The sequence below is a fragment of the Mesocricetus auratus genome, unplaced genomic scaffold (genome assembly GCF_017639785.1).
Source record: "Mesocricetus auratus isolate SY011 unplaced genomic scaffold, BCM_Maur_2.0 Super-Scaffold_6730, whole genome shotgun sequence".
Classification (NCBI taxonomy): Eukaryota; Metazoa; Chordata; class Mammalia; order Rodentia; family Cricetidae; genus Mesocricetus; species Mesocricetus auratus.
In genome coordinates this window covers 94,591,819-94,612,296 of record NW_024429184.1, presented here as the reverse complement: position 1 = coordinate 94,612,296, position 20,478 = coordinate 94,591,819, and the positions used below count along the sequence as shown (strand labels likewise).

The following is a 20,478-nucleotide window of genomic DNA, read 5'->3' as shown; positions in this document are numbered from 1 at the left end:
TAGCCTTTTGGCTCTAGTTTTAGGGCCAGGGTGCATTTGTTTCACTGACTCTGATTCCAGGGACAAAGTGTGTTTCTTTGGCACTGGTTTCAGGGTCAGGGTACACTTCTTTGGTTCTGGTTGCAGGGCCAAAGTGTGTTTCTTTGGCTCTGCTCAGAGTGTGTTTCTTTGACTGGTCCCTTTTCCCTACACTTACATACCACTGTTCATCATCAAAGGCAGCCAGGAGTAGAACTCAAACAGGGCAGGAACCTGGAGGCAGGAGCTGATGCTGAAGTCATAGAAGGCTGCTAAGTACTGGCTTTCTCCCCATAGCTTGCTCAACCTGCTTTCATGTAGAACCCAGGTCTACCAACCTAAGGATGGCATCACCCACAAGGGGCTAGGCCCTCCCAAATCAATCACCAACTTTAAAATGCCCTGCAGACTTGCCTTGAAGCCCAGTCTTATGGAGGTATTTTCTTAATTGAGGTTCCCTCAATTAAGCTATAGCTTTTGTCAAGCTGACATAAAACTATTCAGCACAGAAGTCAAAAGAAACTGAACCATAACAGGTCATGAAAGATCTAACCTAGTTAGTAAGTTGCTCCTGGAGCTCCTCTCACTGGCTAAGTCATAGGGTAAATACAGCTTTGTTATGTCAGGACAGTTTCCACTTCCTTGAATTCTAGAATCACTGAAGAAAAACAAAAGTGAGTTTCACTTTCCATTTCTTGTAAATGCAGGAGATTCTGGGATGAAACTCAACCCACTCTCCTCTGTGATTGGCGCCACACTCTGGAGGTGGAACAAAAGCCAAAGAATATTTAAGTGCTGCTCAACTTCCTTGTTTCTGCTGAAGAAGCAGAGGTCGAGTTCGGAGTGGAGTGTCAGTGGAGTGTCGCAGCAGCAGCTGAGAGTTAGTCCTCTGTCCCTTGCAGGGAGAGCATCCTCTGGACGCAGGATTGCCTGGTAACTTTACATTCAGATCTGGATTCTCACCCTCATTCTCCTTACTCTCTTAGGGAGCCTGTGTAGACATAATGTAGAGACATATCCTCAGAGCTGGGATCCTCAGTTTAGAAGCGAGGGGTCTTTGATTGGAGGCAGGGGCTGACTTAGAGATGTTCTTAGGTAATCTTCAAGTTTAGATAGACCTGAAATAAATAACCGAGTTATCGTTTAAAATTTACCTAGTTGTTTTGGTTTGGAGTTTTGTTTTGAGCACCTCTACTCCCTAGAGTAGATGCAAATGAACCTTTCAGGATATGTGTTGTGAAATGTCACTATAGAATATATGGAAAATTTTGTACCTCATTCCTGTTACTTCCTAGTACACTTTTTCTTGCTTCTTTGTACCTAGTTCAGCATATTTATTCTAAACTCCAGTAGAAGCTGGATTGGGATGAATGATGCACTCTGTAAGGTGCTTCTGCTATAACCTGATGGGAAACAATTTTAGGATTTTTTTAGAAAATATTTTTATTTACTGTATGACAATTTCATACATATTAACATCTTCCCCCATTATTCCTCCCTCTCTTTCCGCTCTTATTCTATCTAGCATCCTTTCTTTTCTCCCATGATTGCCTATGTTTTCTTGTCTTTTTTTCTAATACACCACTGATTGTAATCAGGATCACTGCAAGTTCCGGTGTGGGGTTATTTACTTGACCATGGGTCACTTTGTAGTGACCACATCGCTGAAGAACAATGACTCTCCCCCACCAGTGACTAATCCTAATCTTCTCAGCTAAGGAAAAGGCCTCATGTGCTCATGGTTTTGTTCACACTGAAATATAGACAGATCTTGTCTGTAAATCTCCTGCAGGTAACCCCAGCTGCCATGAGTTCATATGTGTAAATGCCATGTGACATTCAGAAGATTGCCCCTGCCCCATCCTCTGGCTCTTCCATGGTGTTTCCTGAAGTTGGTTCAGGTGGGGGTTTGATAAAGATGCCCCTGTTATATTTAGGAAGGAGCACTCAACCACCACTTACTCTCACCGATTTGACTAGTTATGAGACTGTGCATTAAAACACTACTTGCTGCAAAAACAAGACAAATGGGAAATAAGCAGCAACAACAGCAAAACCCTTGTCTGGGAGAGGCTGAGAGAATCACTAATCACTAATAAAATCAGAAATATTTAGAAGGAAATTTGCCAATGTATCCATTTATCAAAAGAGCAGTAGTAGATGCTGTGGGGCATATTTTTAGGGAACCCTGTTTAACTTCATGGTTTTTAATGTACAGTTGGAGTGCTCATGAAGAAATCATCCTCTTGTAATGATTGATATTTCATATCACTGTCATTTATTGTATTCATACTCAGTGCAAGACATTTAAGGCAAGTTTTTGTTGTTCATTTTCCTTTTCCTAGTTAGTAGCTCTTTGTACAGTGTGTTTCATGTGTTACGTGATTGCATTCATTTATTCATTTTCTGTGTTCTCATGCACTGGGGCTAGGTACCAAAATGCTAGAGTGTGCATGTGGGAGTGAAAGAACAAGTTGTGAGTCTTGGGATTAGAACTCAGATCATCTGGCTTAGTGAAAAGTGTCCTTAGCTGTCAATCATCTTGCTGTCCCCAGACAGTTTTAGAGTGTGCATAATTAGAACAAGGAATGGGGACCAAAAGGATGGGAGGGTTTTGTAAAAAGATCCCCAGAAACTTCTATCTTGATAGCTTTCACCAAGCTAAATACACTAGATCCAGACTCATGATTGCTATGATACATGTAATTACTTTCATTTTCATCAGGATCCAGTCAGCTTTTGCAATTGGCCAAATTTATTACTAAATAGTTAATTTCAGTAGCTATCAGAAAAGCTTAAGTCTGAACCCTCACCCGTCCCCCACCCTTTCTCCATTAGATTTGCATGAGGCCTACTGAGAATAGAATCTGGATGTCTACCCAGCTTGGGAGATGAGTAACAAAATTCAGAGGGGACCCTGGTATTTTAGTAGGAATTGTCTAGCGAGGAAGCCAGGAGCTGAGTGCCATCTTCACCACCCTGTAGGGTCACCATTTTTCTGAGTATGGGGAGCAGGCTTTTGGCTCTGTAGACATTATTGCTTGGTGCTCTGTTTCGTTGCTAGAAGTGCTGGGGCTGAGGGCCGGTCCCTGTAAGCAGTCAGGCTTTAGGGAGGAAATGGAAATAGTTACCTTAAGGAAATATAAAGTTTAGAAAATTTTGCCCAAAAAAGTCCATATCGTTTTAGGTATTAAGATATCTAATCCCATAATATTATATAAAAACGTATTATTTACTAACCATGAGTTTCTGTTAGATACAGGCTTTTTGTAGTTTATCACAGCCTTTATCTTATGGTCTACTTTTGTAAATGTTACCAAAAGCAAATCAGTATCTTAAGAGAACCTTGTTGATATAAATAAGACTAGATTTGAGATTTGTATCAGCATATTGAACTTGACCCTAGGAATTTTAATAACCTACAACTATAGCTAACTCAGTTATAAATATACACATGTTTTACTCTGTACTCATCTTCTACCTTAGTATAAACCCAATTTAAAAATCCCTTTCCTTTAACATTTCTAAAATCATAACAGCATACTTACAACCTTTTAAACATTTTTATCCTACTTATTGGATCTTTTTACTTTTTTAAGATTATAAGACATAATGATATGAATAAACAACTTTTAGTACAAATGGTTTCTGTTGCCTTGACAAACTGGGAGGGCTATGATCTAATTGCTTTATCATAGGGTCATAAGCATAATCAGACCAATTTGTCAGAACAGGTCCTAGGAGCTGTTACAAAAGCTGAGGCTATATCCCCACATTGCAGCAGCAGAGCTCTGAAGGGACACAGACAACAGAACACACAGATACCTTAAACTAGAGGCTACACAGCTCATACCCCAGAAAGACAAGCCAGAATAGAGTTGTGCTTTTAAATTCAAAAGCAGTGAAGATTTAACTCGGACCATTTATTGACCTTAAGAAACTTAAACGAAGTTGTGGATGCTGTTCTGGGCAGTGGCTGTGCTCACTTTCCAGTTTTAGCTACGCTAAGGTCGCCATTGTCTCTGAGTAGAAACTTTGTCTTATAGGGAGTTCCCCGTAATATTTCCAGCCACAATCTATCTTAGGAAAGCAAAGAGCATTGGAATATTCAGCAATTATTAACGCAAGGGCCAGCAGCCCAGAAAAAAATACACATTAGCAACTCTGAAGGTAAACTCACCTTTCACCACCAAATCTAAGTTATTTGTCAAAGATTTATTTATATTATGTGAACTAAAAAGTGTTTAGGCAAATCTAACAGTTTTAATTTAGCATAATGCCCTCTACAAGGCCCTTTGGTGCCGTGTAAGCAGTGTATGAGCATAAGTGCACATGTGGACATAACACAATATACACATGCATATAATCATACACCAAATACACTTTAAGAAAACCAAAAAATTTGTGTTAAATTTATCCTGTCAGGTTGTTTTCTTTTTGTTTTTGTTTTGTTTTGTTTAGGATTTTCGAGATAGCGTTTCCCTGTGGCTTTGAAAGCTGTCCTGGAACTAGCTCTTGTAGATCAGACTAGTCTTGAACTCACAGAGATCTGCCTGCCTCTGCCTCCCGGGAGGCACGCACTGCCACCACCCGGCTCCATCAGGGTATTTTTAAAGTCTTCCTCTCTGGTTGTTCTTTTCAGTATCACTGAGTGAGTTTCAGTCTTAAATCTATTGTTTAAATTTTGAATTTTCTCTTGAAGCAAATTAGAAAACTTATGTCTCAGTATGTAGTACCCTAAACAGAATGACTAAACAGGATGTGGGATAAAGTTGAAAAAGAAACCAGTCAACATGAAAACTATTTCTTTACTCAGTTGAAATTTTGATTTCAACATTTGATGTCAAACTGAGTTGAAAAGTCACATGTTTGGATGTTCTGGAACATGAAGAGCAAATCATCCAATTAGTAAAACAAACACAGATCCCACCTTTCCTCCTGTGATTCCTTTACACTGATCTATAGGATGAGAAACTCCATGTCTGTAATATTAGGAAACATCCCAGGTCTGGGGTTCAAGAAGTGCACCGGGCAGATTGTTATTTGAGTAAGACACTTGGTACATGGATTTTAATGCCGTAGATGGACAGGCAGACAGCAGTATAGCAGAGGCTCTGAGATCAGGCTCACATGGCAGAGTGGGAGACCCTCCTTATGAGTCTCAGAAAGAGGTGTTTCCGTGCCATTAGATTGATGAGAAGCCTGTAGTGTGTGCTTGCAGTCAAGCATCTCTGGGTGGGAGGAGCAAGAATCTAGGGGTGAGGTGATTTTAGTCATGAAAACCAAATCACTATCATTTCTGAAATGATTATAGTCTAACCAAAATGTGGTTGCTTTACAAAATGAGGTGGCCCTGGCTAACACTTTAGATTGCCAGAAATTAAGCCCAGGATTTCTTCCACCGACCTGAGACCTCTTTAGAAGAGCTGGCTCAAGGGTCCTACAACACTGGCCAGATTGGAAAAACTTTTGAAGATTCAGAAAGAGGCCAAAAGCTTTCTCAGGACCGGCAGACTATACAAGAGCTGAAATCCAGTTCTCTGAGGTGTGTCCCTTCCCTGATTTATCTATGGCAGTGGAGAGGGGCCCTTCCTGAGATAGGCCCCTTTGGAATAACCAGCAATAAAAACCAAGTGCACTGAGTTCATGTCTTAGTTAACTAAAAGCCAAAATAAACAAGCCAAACATAACACAGTGGACAAACACTTATTACCTAAGTCAGGCAAAGCTAGCACAGGAGTTATCTCCAAAGTGATGCTCTGACTCACTCCCCAATAAGGAAGCATGACAGTTTTATTCGTGGGGTCCAAATATTCATACAGGGGTAGGCCAACTTTTAACATGCTCATTATAGCATTGCATTACCTGATCATACTCAACCTAAACTGATGGACAGAAATGCCTCTGGGAATCCCCAGCTATCACAATAACATTTTAACTGGCAATAAAGAAAAGGATAGTTTTCACGGGTTGAATGCAGAAATTGCCCATGAAGGCGCCTGCCTTGCTTAGTCAACAACAAACTGACAAATGTTCTTGTCCTATCTGAGCATCCATACACGGAGTCTGATCTTACATTGCTGAACAGTGTTCAGGATACCCAAATATTTTATAGGAATGCCAGTGGCTTCACCTGTTTTCCATCTCGTGATAGTTTCTTGTATCCAGATTTTACACGAACCCAAGGACTAGAGTCTAATGACACCCAAAGGATGAGAGGCCACTTTTCCAATGACATCTGTTTCCTGGTTTCAAGGACTTTGTGGGCTATGGGATGCTACATGAAAAACTACCAGAACTGAATTATACGTGTCTATCTACACCTGCTGTCTTCACGGAAGCTGACCTAATACCTTCCAGTTCTCCCTTTTACACTGGGCTATCCATGAACCAAACCTCTGCACATAACCCAACTGTTTATACAATTGTGAAATCCAAGTTCAGAGTTATGATTACCTATATTAACTGAGCCTACTGACTACGCTATTGTTTGTCTCCTTTACATGTTTTCTGTGTTCATTTGTAATGCTTTAAGTGTCCTACTTGTACCATCTGTGTCCACAGCATCCACTGGGATTGTTGATGTCTCTAGCAGTACTTTTTCTGGCTTGGTTGTTGATTCAGTTATTCAGGGTGGCTAAGTGTTATCAAAGGAAATTGGTCCTAGGATGTATCTGTGTGGCATTGGTGACTGGACTGGTAGACACTATACCAGATGCAAATATGTGTTATACTTTGTAATGTTTGGTCCCATTTCACCTTAGAAAGAGACTTGGCCATTGTCCTTCAATCCAACTCTGTATTGGAAAAGTGTTATATATTACAGATCAGGAAGGATTCATCAATAAACATTCAAATGAAGAGACTTCAATCAAAGAACAAATTCAGAAAGTTGGATATTCCAAGCATAAAAATAAGGAACTATGTGACAACCAGAGGCCAGAAAATTTGAGAGTCATTATCAGATCTAAGCTGAAGGAATAAGAAGAAAATATTTTCCTTAAAAATACCATGAGTAGTGGACAGTTCGCAAAAGCCAAATAGCATAGGTTACAAAGATGATGGATGCATGTATAGTCAGATGTGCAGCCCAAGCAGGGCAACAGGGAGGCCATGATCAGATACAGTTGAATTATACTGGAAGCTAGAAGGCGAGGGTGTCTGCTGATGCAGGCTACATAGAAGCACAGAGCAGGCTGAAAAGGTAAGATGGCTCTGTGAAGAAACAATGGAGAATAAACTATTAAATGCTTGTGTGATGGTCTCATCCACCTGCAGAAAGAATGGCCATACTGTGTCCCTTACAGGTGAAATCTAGAGAAGCTAAACTCATAGAGGGTGGCGGGCAAAGCTTTGGGGAGAGTGACATAGGGTGATGCTAGTCAAAGGACAAAAAGTCACAGCAGTGTAAAATAAACACAGTGGGAGATTGGATGTATAATTACAGCCATTAAGGATGGTTTGTGACAATATACTTGAAATTTGCTAAAATATAGATCTTAAATTGCATACACACCTTCCTGATTCAGCCTTCTTTCTTTCAGTTCCATTTATTAGCTGTCAGTCATGGGTCAGCTGTTTTCTTCACCTAAGGATGAACAGCATGAAGATTTGGCCTCCAGCTTTACCCAATATTTTAAGAAGTTTAAGACAGTAGACACAATCATTCCTCAGGAAACTCTGGCTTCAATTGGGTCAAGCCTGACAAGAGGAAACATTCAGGGGGCAAACTCTTCAATCACTGATGCATTAAAAGAAATTGACAGTACCCCACTCAATGTTGCTGTGACTGGTGAGACTGGAGCAGGGAAGTCCAGCTTCATCAATGCGCTGAGAGGGGTTGGGCATGAAGAGGAAAATGCAGCTGAAATTGGAGTGGTGGAAACGACCATGAACAGACATCCATACAAACACCCCAATATTCCCAATGTGGTGATTTGGGACTTGCCTGGCATTGGAAGCACAACGTTCCCACCCAAAGACTACCTGGAGAAAATGAAATTCAATGAATATGACTTCTTCATCATAGTTTCTGCCACACGCTTTAAGAAAAATGACATAGACCTAGCCAAAGCCATCAGCCTGATGAAGAAGGATTTCTACTTCGTGAGAACCAAGGTGGACTCTGACATAAAAAATGAAAAAGAATTCAAACCACGAACCTTTGATAGAGAGAAAGTCCTGCAGGAAATCCGCAACAACTGTGTTAAGAGCTTTCTGGAGAATAACATTGAAAAACCACCAATCTTCTTGATCTCTAACAAAAGTTTATCTGACTATGATTTCCCAAGCCTGATGGACAAGGTAGTGAATACTCTCCCTGTACACAAAAGACACAATTTTATGCTCTCCTTGCCGAATATTACCAGTGCAGCCATTGAAAGGAAGCGGCAGTTCCTGAAGCAGAGGATTTGGCTCGAAGCCTTTGGGAGAGACCTACTGAATTTTGTCCCTTCACTGACCTTCTTACTGGGCAGTGATGTGGAGACTCTTAAGGGCAGCATGGACTACTTTCGAACTGTGTTTGGAGTAGATGATGCAGCCTTGGAGAGTCTGGCTAAGGACTGGAAAGTGTCGGTGGATCAGCTCAAGGCAAAGATGAAATCTCCTAACGTGTTTGAAACTCCAAAGAAAGAAACAATACAAGAAAGACTTTCGAGGCTTTATGAGGAATTCTGTTTGACTAATGGACACTTAGTTACAAAGAATGTCTATGTTAAAGAATTGTTTTGCCTGAAATTGCATTTCCTTGACATGGTGACAGATGATGCGAATGCTCTTCTCAGAGAGATATGTTTAAGGAACAACTTGATTTCTGAATAGTCTGAAATCCTGTAGCTGCCAAAAATCAGAATCGGTGATGGAAAAAATAGGATACTAACATTGCAAAACAATATACTGGGCTTATTCAGGTCATCCGGTTTTTACCATTACTTAGTGGTCATATTACATTAGCAGTAGCCAGGGGATCAGATATGTGTAAAAAAGCTGAGAGCTAAAAGCCATAACCTCACTTTCAATAAACCCTCAGATCAATTAATTACACTTTTACTTGAGTTACTTTACTATAAATCAGTATCCAGTTTTATGTTTAACACTGTGATGGTTAGTGTTGTCTACAGACTCTAGAATCATATAGGAGATGAACCTCTGGGCTTGCATTTGGGGAATTATTCTGCTGATGTTAATTGTAGTGAGAAGCTTTGCCCACTGTGCGTGATACCATTCCCTAGTTGGTGATCCCTGACTGTGTATGTGGAGAGAAGAGCTAAGCAGCGGCATACTTGCATTCATCCATTGCTCTCTACCTTTTTACTGTGGGTGGAGTGGCCATAGCTGCCACCAGCTGCTGCTGTGACTTCTTGGTAATGATGACCTCTATAACATTGAATTTGATACTTGTGTCCTCTCTTGATAGCAATACCCAAAGGGAAACCATAACTGGGCTAAAGAGATGGCTCAGCAGATAAAGCACTTGCCTTGCAAGTCTGAAGACCTGAGTCAGACCCCCAGAGGCCACATAAAGCCAGCTAAGCTTCTATAATCCACACACTCCTATGGTGAGATAGAAGACAGACAGAGAATCCTGGAAGCTTTGGGGCCAGATAACCTGCCATGTGCTGCAGTGAGTAAGAGACCCTGACACAAGCAAGTGGAAGGTAAAAAAACAACACCCAACATTTGTACTCTGACCTCTGTATACATGCCATGTCATGTTCATGCCTGCAATCACACATGCAAATGTACACACACAAAGTTTTTTCATTAAAAAAAACAGAAGGAAAGTTTGGGGCAAAGGCTCTGTGGTATAATGTTTGCCTCACATGCCTGAGATCTCAGGTTCAGTCTCCAGAACTCCAGAAAAGGGGTAAGGAGCTAGAATGGAGAGATGGTTCAGAGGTTAAGAACACTGGCTGCTCTTACAGAGGACCTGGGTTTGATTCCCACATAGTATCTCATAGTAGCCTATAACTCCTATTCCAGGGGATCTGATACCCTCTCCTGACCTCCACAGGGACAAGCCAGACATGTGGTGAGCAAGTATACATGTAAGGCAAACATTCAAAATATTTATGCTTAAATAAAGACAAAGAGGGGGAAAGAATAACCATAGAGATCCCAATAGCCTTACTAATAACAGAAATTCCTAAAAATCCTATTTAGTCAGACTCCTTGAGAAAATACTAAAGAAGTTATTTAATTCTGTGCCACAACCAGTGAAGATGAAGGGATTTCTCTATATTGATAGGTTTTTGAATGTTGTGATTTCCAGATGACTGATTTACTCCACATCAATATCAAAAGCCATTTAATAAATTCTTTCTGAAAAAAAGACATTTATTGCTGCTTGACATTTCCAAGAACCCATAATAGCTTCACCGTGACTGTCCTTAGTATTACTATTATTGACTGTTTATCTCATTGCCCATTCCCCAGCCTATGTTTTATCATCCTTGAAATAAAATACAAATAAATAGTTATATGTATTTATAAGACTGAAAGAGAGACACAGAGGAATGGGGAAAATTTGTCATGGCAGGGAGTGGTGTCTTAATATTTGGCCTGCTATATTTCTATAGACTAGGTGGATTAAACAACAGAATTTTGTTCTCATACTTTAGTGACTGATGTCTGAGATTCAGGTGTCCTTATGGCCAGACCCTCAGTGAAAGCATTCTTCCTGGTCACCTTCTGTGGTGTATGCGGGCAGAGAATTGTTCCCTTGTCACGTCTTCTTATGACCCTATCATTTGGGTTCCATTTTAATGACCCAGTCTAACCATAGATGCCTCTCAAAGTCTTTCCTCCTAACGTAATCCCACTGAAGGGTTGAACTATTAACATATGATTTCAGGACAGCGGTGGGGGGGAAGGGGAGACAATCAGTCTGTAACAGGTTATGCAAATTATTCTGGTGGTTCAGTGTCTTTCCTAATAGAAGCTGTGCCACTCACCAACACCAAATATGCCAAAGTATTTTGTACCATAAATTGAGATGCAGACTTGCCAAAAAAAAGATAGCTAATGAGAGATACAAGACAATTCCTCCTCTATTAAGAAATAAAACCAAAGAACAAGACGATGATGTTTGCTGAGAATATATGGAGAATGCTGGAATATAATGCACATGAAAGTGAATTATGGAAAATGGAGGCTCCAGATGGTCAGGTGGAGAAGGGAACAAAGAACCTTGCATACTGTGTTCTTGAGGCCCAACCTGAGCTTGTTTGAATGTAAGAAATACTCTTACCACTCAGAAATTGTACATACAGACTCAGAACCACAAGGTCATGGATTTTTCTGTAAGGCTATACTACAGCCATCAATGGTTTTGAGCTCCAGAAAGAGTTGCAATGGAATGCACACCATCGCACTGTTTCACATGGGTACCTCTATTTACATAGCTCCCTCCCCTATGAAAGTTACTGATGCATGGTGCCATTGTAATGGTGCCAAGCTAATCACACTTCATCCCACCTTCAACTTATGGTTCACCCTCAAAGCCTGCTTGAGTGGCTCAATCACTGTACCACAAATTATATGTACCTCTTTGGCTATTAAAATACCATCACCCTGTGTAACCTGCTGTAGATCAAGGTCTCTGAATTTGTTAGCACGTTCATAAAGTCCTCACAGTCTTCAGTTTTAGTTTGTGGAGACACCATTGATATTCAAGCAGAACCAAAGCCTATTCAGCCTCTAAGGCAATACCAATACCCTCAGGAAAAATATTTTCCTGATTAATTCTCCTACCCAGTTGGTTAGACACTGACACACTAGATGTATCAAAGAGGATCAAGAAATGTGGAAATACAAGGCAAAATTATGCCACCAAGAAAACGGAAAATCTCCTGTCAATGAACACTGCAAAGGGAGTCGAGGAAATGCCAGAAAAAGAAAAGAATATTCTAAGAAAACTTATTGAGAATAAAGAAAATATATAGAATCATTACATTAAAACTATTAACATCATCGATGAAGTAGAGATCTTTCTTTTTTAAAACAAATTGTTGTAGTGATGGGGAGATTAATGGGTAAAACATTTGTTCTGCATGTATAAGACCTGACTTCAGATTCCTAGATTCCAAGTGTGTTAGTTGGATTCTCTAAAGGAACAGAACTGATAAGATAGATAAATAGGTAGATGGATGGTGATATGATAGATAATTAGGTAGATAGGTAGAAAGACAGATGATAGATAGATAGATATAAAGGCAGAGATAAGGATTAGAATGATTAACAGGTTGTAGTCCATTATTTTTCAACAATCACAATCAGTGGGAAAACCAGGAATTCAGTTGCTCAGCCAACTAAGCTAAAAGTGTCAGCTGGTCTTCAGTAAAGACTAGAATCCTGAAGAACTAGGCTCTTATGCCAGTGAAGGAATGAACTTGCTTGGGTTTTAGTTAATTCCATATATGTTTACACTGACAACCAAGAATAGCCGTCATACCATGTAAAGTCAGATACGGCAGTGCATTTCTGTAACCCCAGTACCACAGCAGTGAGATGGCAAGCAGAGATGACAGAATGCTTGGAAGCTTGTGGGGCAGCTAGCCTTGCAGATGCAGTGCAAACAATAAGAGACACTGTGTCAAACAAGAAGGAAAACAATGACCAGGAGCCGAGGTTGTTCTCTGACTTCGCCACCTATGCTGTGGCACATGCTCAAGCAAGAATACACCACACACACACACACACACACACACACACACACACACACACACAAACACACACACACACACATACACACACACATACACACACATACACACACATACACACACATACACACATATACACACATACACACACATACACACACATACACACACATACACACACATACACACACATACACACATACACACACACAAACACACACACATACACACACATACACATACACACACACATACACACACATACACACACCCACATACACACACATACACACACACATACACACATACACACACATACACACATACACACACACAAACACACACATACACATACATACACACACATACACACACACATACACACACAAACACACACACATACACACACACAGACACACACACACACATACACACACATACACACACACATACACACACATACACACACACAAACACACACACACACATACACACACATACACACACACCATACACACACACACACACACACACACACACAAACACACACACACCCCACATGGGGAAGGGTATGAAAAAAGCAAGACAAAATTATGCCACCAAAGAAACACAATATCTTCTATTTATCCTTTTTTGATCATTTTTTATTTTAATTTGAAATAGCTTGTTTTACATGTCAATCCCAGTTCCCTCTCCCTCCCCTCCTCCCACACTCCCCTTTCCCCCCAGCCTCCCACCCTATTGCCAATTCCTTCCACATAGGGGATATCTACAGTCTGTCATTTCACTCTGGGTAGGGTCCAGGCACTCCCCTAAGAGTCCAGGCTGAGAGAGCATCCTTCTTTGTGCTATGGGCACACGATGACTGTTTGTATTCCAGGGATAGACACTGATCCACTGCTCAGGGTCCCATAGGTTATCCAGGCCTTCTCACTGACACTCACATTTGGGGGATCCAGATCAGTCCTATGCTGGCCTCCCCGCTCTCAGTCTGGGGTCCAAGGGCTCTCCCCTGTTCAGGTCAGCTGTCTCTGCTGGTTTTGCCAGCCCTTTCTTTGTCAATTTGCTCATCACTCCTCTCTCTCTGTCACTGGGTTCCTTGGGTTCAGTTCAGTGCTTAATTGGTGATGTATTAAAACAAAACACAGCCAGACAGTGGTGGTACACACCTTTAATCCCAGCACTCAGGAGACAGAGGCAGGCAGATCTCTATGAGTTCAAGGCCAGCCTGGTCTACAATACTACACAGAGAAACCCTGTCTCAAAAAAAGCAAAAAAGCAAAAACCCATAGACCTTGGGTCTCAATAAATCAATGAATTAATTTAAAATGACAGTTTAGGCTTTAGGGAAAATATAACAGATGAAACATGCCCTCAATGCCTCTGAAAATGAAGAGTCAGGGTATCAAGGACATTATGACAAAGGAAGAACAAACAGTGGACTTTAGGGATGAAGAAGAAGGTGCTGGAACCACTAAGAGCAAAGAGGAAGAGAGCCATGAAGCATAGAAAAGTGTTGATGGTAAAAACAGGGATGTTAGGGCCGAAAGTTATGGCCTCGAACACTTAGGAAAAAAATAAAAGGGATTGCAGTTAGCCATGAGAAGGCCAAGGTAATCAGGAAAATAAAAGGCAGTTTTTTTACCTTCTTAGCAGGCTCTCACTAGCTCCCAAGAAACCACACACACTGAGAAACACTGGCCAGGCACCACTGCCCACTTGCCAAGCCTGTTTTCTAACCCGGCTAATTGTAACAAATTAATTTTGAAAAAGAACCATTTCCAAAAGACCTTTGCTTACTCCAGGAAGATCACCCATAGCCGACCCCACAGACAATGAGCTAATTGTGTGGTAACTGAGGAAAACTACAGGTATGTTTTGGTAACAGTGCTAAGAGTTAACTCTGCATAGACAGAGCAGGGAAAGGGGTCCATGTTCAAACTACAAGCTGGTCATGTCACCTAAACACAAAATCAGCTCAGTTCCATTAACAACTGGCATCCTGTATCAATTGCTGAGACCAGCAACACTTTGAAGCTTGATGAGTGACAGTATAATCCAGGCTAATGGCCAGCAAAGGAGTCAAGGTCAGATCAGGGAGCTTCAAATGTGTCCACCACTAACTAACTGGACAAATATCACATGGATACCACATGATCGTCTGTGTAGAATGTGACATATCCTAATTTATTCAGCCCAGGATAAGTCTAGAAAATTCATCAATCTCAATAGAAATGACCCCAGGCTTTGTCCAATGTCCCCACAATGCAGTTATGTAAATTCTCACTTCTTGGGTCTCCCTCCCACACAGGAGTGATTCTAACCTTTCCGGAAACCACTGCTTAGATAGATTAATAATGAGACAACTGATGTCAGTTCAGAACCCTGAAGAAAGTCCTGGGGAAGGAAAACTCCTTGCACCCACTCCTCCCTTGTTCTAGGGTTTAAATCCAGAAAAATTAAGACCTCCAGGAGCAAACTCAGCCAAACAAAACTTGAACTGAAGACAATCTTCCTGGAAAGAGAGCCTTCCATGCCACTCTACACCTTGGGCTGATGGTGTAGATACAAAGAGATGGTGAATACCAAGAGAATTGGCAAAATGCCCTGCAGTGGAAGGTGGAAAATTCGGTGATAATTCATCTCCAAACTGCAGTGTACATCCACCCAGATGAAACGGGTGAAGACCTGGAAGATCAAACAAACACCAGAGAGGTGCTCACCTGCTTACAAACTCACAGAAGCAAATACACTTAGGCAAAAGATGTAGGTTGCTGGTACAAAAATAGCCCAGGACAAAAGCTGGGCTTCACCAGATGCAAAATCATTACATATACATGCAGTCCCCTCAAATCTTCAGACAATGAAATTTATGGCTGAAACCAGTCTAAACACACACACACACACACACACACACACACACAACTAGCTGATGACCGGATAGATAAAACTAGAGACAAATTTTATTGGTACTCTGCTTCTGTGACAGGCAGATTATTAGAAATTTGTCTAAATTTTAGTCTGTGGAACTAGTAAATATGTAATGTTACATGGAAATAAGGCCTTGAAGTTGACCACAGAATTAAGGTTAATTTAAAAAACTTTCTGTCTTCAAGAAACACCTAACTGATAAAGATACCTGCACACTAATAATCAAAACATAGGGCAGTGGGATCCATGAAGCAAACAGAAACTGAAAATAACCTGTCATAGCTATTCTGCTACCTGGTAAAATTAACTTCCAACCAAAACTAGTCAAAAGAGATGATGAAGGCTAACAATTTGTCATGGACATATAATAATTGTAGGGCTGAAAAGATGGCTTGGCAGTTAAGAGCATTGTCTGCTATTCCAGAGTTCCTGAGTTCAATTCTCAGAAAGCTCATTATGGCTCACAGCCATCTGCAACAAGATCTGGTGTTCTCTTCTGACCTACAGACTTTCATACAGGCAGGACACTGTATAAATAATAAGTGAAAGTTAAAATAATAACTATTGTAAATATACATTCGCCAAACATTGGAGACACCAAGGAAACAAAGATTTGGTTTTTCAGATTGATAAGCAAAATTAACAAACCTCTAGCAAAACTAACCAAAACAAAACAAGATACAAATTAATAGAATTAGAGATGAGAAAATGACCATGACAACAGATACTAATGAGAGAATGCTGAGTCATTGAGGAGTACTTTGAAAACGTAAGTTCTGAAAAAAAGAAAAACTAGGAAACTATAAGAAAAATGGAGAAACTTCTAGACACATATGACATACCAAAATTTAAACCAACAGAACATACAACATTAAAACAGATCTCTAAGGAGCAAACATTTTTGAGTCTGGAATTTTACTAATGAATTTTTGTATTGATGGGGGAAGTCCTTCTGTGTATATGTCGATAAATAAAGCACTGTTGGTCAATAGGGAAGCAATAGGTGGGAATAGGAGTCAAGGAGGATTTGGGGAAATGTAGTCAAGGGTGAAGAGTCACCATGTGTCCGCAGGAAGAGGGGCGTCCTCGGTAAGATAAGCCCTTGTAAAACTTAACCTGACCAATGATGTATTTAGAATTATGTGATGCTATGCACTGGGTAATATGGGTATTTTTGGTATACCTATGTCAAATGTATTTTGGTCAAAGCATGAAGCCTCCTAGTGTAGATCCTTTGGTTGCTTGTGGCTTTCTGTCCAAAAGAATAACAAAGACTTCTAGTTGCTTCCCCAGTATCCATTTTAAACTCCTGTAGTAGAAGAATCATGGTTTTATTTGATTAGTAAATGGTGTTACTTTAAGAAATCTTTTGTAGTATTTCATGCGAATAATATTCTCTATATTCTATGACCCTGGACATTGATTAATAAACAAGGGTCTTTATGTGGCTTTCTGATAAAAAGCTTTGGGAAATTTTTTTTCTTTTGAATTCATTGTGTGACCCTACAGTCTAAAAAGGACAGTCTAGAGAAGTCACAATAATCCCATCTGTACTTGACTTCTAAGAGTTTACATTGGTGCTTGATTTATTTTATCTAGACTTTGTATTACCCGAGAAAACAATGACGTTGATTACAAGCTTAAAAAATATATATGTATATTAGACACAGAACCACCGGAGGCCTAGGAACTGCACACTGCGGATCCCATCCCAATGGGATTCAGTCTGCCCAGAGACTGCCAGCACCATAGTCCCTTTCTCCAACCATGGGACTAGGTATGCCATGGCCTGTTTCTGGCCTGCCTTCAGGTGCTCTGTGCACAACTATCCAAGGCCAGGGGACTAGGCACTGCGGCTCCCATTCTGGCTGGAGTCAACCCACCCAGAGGCTGACAACACCTTGGTCCTTTTCTCCACCCACAGTACTAGGTAGGTCTGGACCTGTCTCCAGCCTGACTTCCAGGGCAACCAGCTGTGACCAGGGGGCTGCACACTGGGCACCCCATCCCCCTGGGAGTCAGTCCACCCAGAGACTGCCAGGGTCCAAGTCCCTTTTTCCACCAACGGGACAGGCGAGGTAAGCATGGGCCTGTTTGCAGCCTGCCTTCTGGTACCCTGAGCAGAACCACCAGAGACCAGGTCCAGCCTACCCAAAGACTGCCAAGGCCCAGACACAAGGACCACCTCCATCCACACAGGAGGAGAGACACCAAGGTATCGGACCTGCTTGCACCCACGGAAGGGAACCGTGATCATGTACACACCAGAAGAGGAAGAGACTCCTTCTGCACCCACTGGAAGAAGTGATGGGAAGGAGAAAATATAAAAATACGTTCAGCAACAGAAATACCGACATGGCACCTCCAGAATTTAGAGACTATACACCAGCAAGACCTGAACACCCCAATGCAGATGAAGCAGAAAACAATGCCCTTAAAATCAACTTCATGAAAATGATAGAGGCCCTCAAAGAGGATATAAGAAAATCCCTTAAAGAAATGGAAGAAAGAACAAACAAAAAATTCAAAAAACTGCAAGAAAGGGAGGAAAACACAAAGCAAAAACTGCAAGAAACAATTCAAAGAGTACAAGAGTTGGAAGCTGAAATGGACACAATAAAAAATACACAATCTGATGGAGTGCTGAAAATAGAAAAGCTGGGCAAACAGTCAGGTACTACTGATGCAAGCATAATCAACAGAATACAAGAGATGAAAGAGAGAATCTCAGGTGTGGAAATTAAACTAGGAGAAATAGATTCATCGACCAAAGAAAATCTTAAGTCCACCAAATCCCTAACACAAAATATCCAGGAAATATGATACACTGTGAAAAGACCAAACCTAAGAATAATAGGTATAGAAGAAGGTGAAGAAAACCATCTGAAAGGAGCAGAAAACATATTCAACAAAATCATATAAGAAAACTTTCGCAACCTAAAGAAAGACATGCCAATGAAGGTACAAGAAGCTTATAGAACACCAAATAGAGTGGATCACACACACACAAACATCCCCTCGCTGCATAATAATCAAGACCCCAAACATACAGAATAAAGAAAGAATATTAAGAACAGTTAAGAAAAAAAGGTCAAGTAACATCCAAAGGCAAACCTGTAAGAAGTACAACTAACTTCTCCATGCTAAGAGGAAAGTTCATAGCACCAAGTACACACATGAAGAAACTGGAGAATTTCTACTCACACTAGAGAATTAACAACACAACTGAAATCTGTATAACAAAAAGAAGCAAACTCAGCCCAGAAGAGTAGATGCCGGAAATAATCAAATTGAGGGCTGAAATCAATGGAGTAGAAACTAGGAAAACAATACAAAGAATCACTGTAACTAAGAGTTGGTTCTTTGAGAAAATCAACAAGATAGAAAACCCTTTATCCAAGCTTACCCAACAGCAGAGTGTGAACATGCAAATTAACAAAATCAGAAATGAAAATGGGGGCATAACAACGGACACTGAAGATATCCAGAGAAACATCAGGTCATACTTTGAAAATCTGTACTGCACAAAATTCAAAAATTTAAAGGAAATGTACAATTTTCTGGATAGATATCACTTTCCAAAATTAAATCAAGAACAGATAAGCAATTTAAACAGACCTATAACACCTAAGGAAATAGAAACAGTCATCAAAAGTCTCCCAACAAAAATAAATCCAGGTCCACATGGCCTCAGTGCAGAATTCTACCAGAAATTCAAAGAACAGCTTATACCAATTCTCCTCAAAGTTTTCCACACAATAGAAACAGAAGGGTCTTTGCCAAACTCTTTCTATGAGGCTTTAATAACCCAAGCCACACAAAGACACAACTAAGAAAGAGAACTCCAGACCAATATCCTTCATGAACATTGATGCAAAAATACTCAATAAAATACTGTCAAATCGGATCCAAGAACACATCAGAAAACTCATCCACCATGATCAAGTAGGCTTCATTCCAGGGATGCAGTGAAGGTTCAACATATGAAAATCCATCAAGATTTTTTTCCTTTATTATCATACTATAAGCCAAGAGGCCTCATGTTAGTCAACTTGGTGTTACTATAACAAATATCAGAGATAATCATCACACAAAGTAAAAGGATTTACTTTTAGCCTACAGCTTCAGTGTCTGTGATCTGAGAGTACATAGCCCCATTGCTATTAATCTGCACTTGTATATCACCGTGGAGAATAGGTGAAAGGGAAACACACACACACACACACACACACACACACACACACACACTCACACACACACTCAGCTCATGGGAGAGGTGCAAGAGAGAGAAAGAGAAATAGGACTAGGTCCCAGTGTCCCCTCAACAGCATGCCCCTAGTGATCCCACTACTTCGTACTAGGTCCCAGTACTTAGAGGTCCTACCATGTCCCAAAAGCACCATTCTGGTGACCAATGAACTTTTCTTTGGGAAACCTTTAGCCCCAACCATAGTATGCCCCTTCTTGAAGAAAAGGGAAACAGAAGGGCTCTGAGTACTCTCTGAATCCTGAACAATGGTTACATAGTTACAGCACTCACACATATAAACTGACTGTGAATGTGACGGCATGTGAAAGAACTGTCAAACCCAAGCCAGATTTAATCCCAGCATTGAGAGGAGAATTGACAATGGCAAGAATTAATGAACATGAATCTATAATTGTGAATAAATAACGATGTATACAGAGGGAATCAAATGGGTTGTTTCTTGGTTGAGACCAAAATTGGCATCAACGTTAGGACCCAGCCAATGTGTTGTGTCACTTTAGTTCAGGCTGCATTTGTTGAGTCAGGAAAAGTAATTCTCAAGGGTTGCTATCCAGACCAGCTAGTAAGCTGCTTCTCTGTGTTCCCCTTCTTTGT

The 20,478-nt window shown here is 40.6% G+C and overlaps 1 protein-coding gene across 1 annotated transcript; it reads left to right on the top strand.

The window, feature by feature from the left end:
* Positions 1-801: 801 nt before the first annotated feature.
* LOC101838193 (interferon-inducible GTPase 1) lies at positions 802-11,600 on the top strand. Its single transcript, XM_005088007.4, has 2 exons — positions 802-951; positions 7,563-11,600. The coding sequence occupies exon 2, from the start codon at positions 7,585-7,587 to the stop codon at positions 8,839-8,841; it is 1,257 nt and encodes a 418-aa protein (XP_005088064.1). The 5' UTR covers positions 802-951; positions 7,563-7,584; the 3' UTR covers positions 8,842-11,600.
* The last annotated feature ends 8,878 nt before the right edge of the window (positions 11,601-20,478 follow it).

Excerpts from the sequence above, each read along its gene's own strand:
- LOC101838193 (XM_005088007.4), top strand. The coding sequence starts at position 7,585 with ATGGGTCAGCTGTTTTCTTCACCTAAGGATGAACAGCATGAAGATTTG.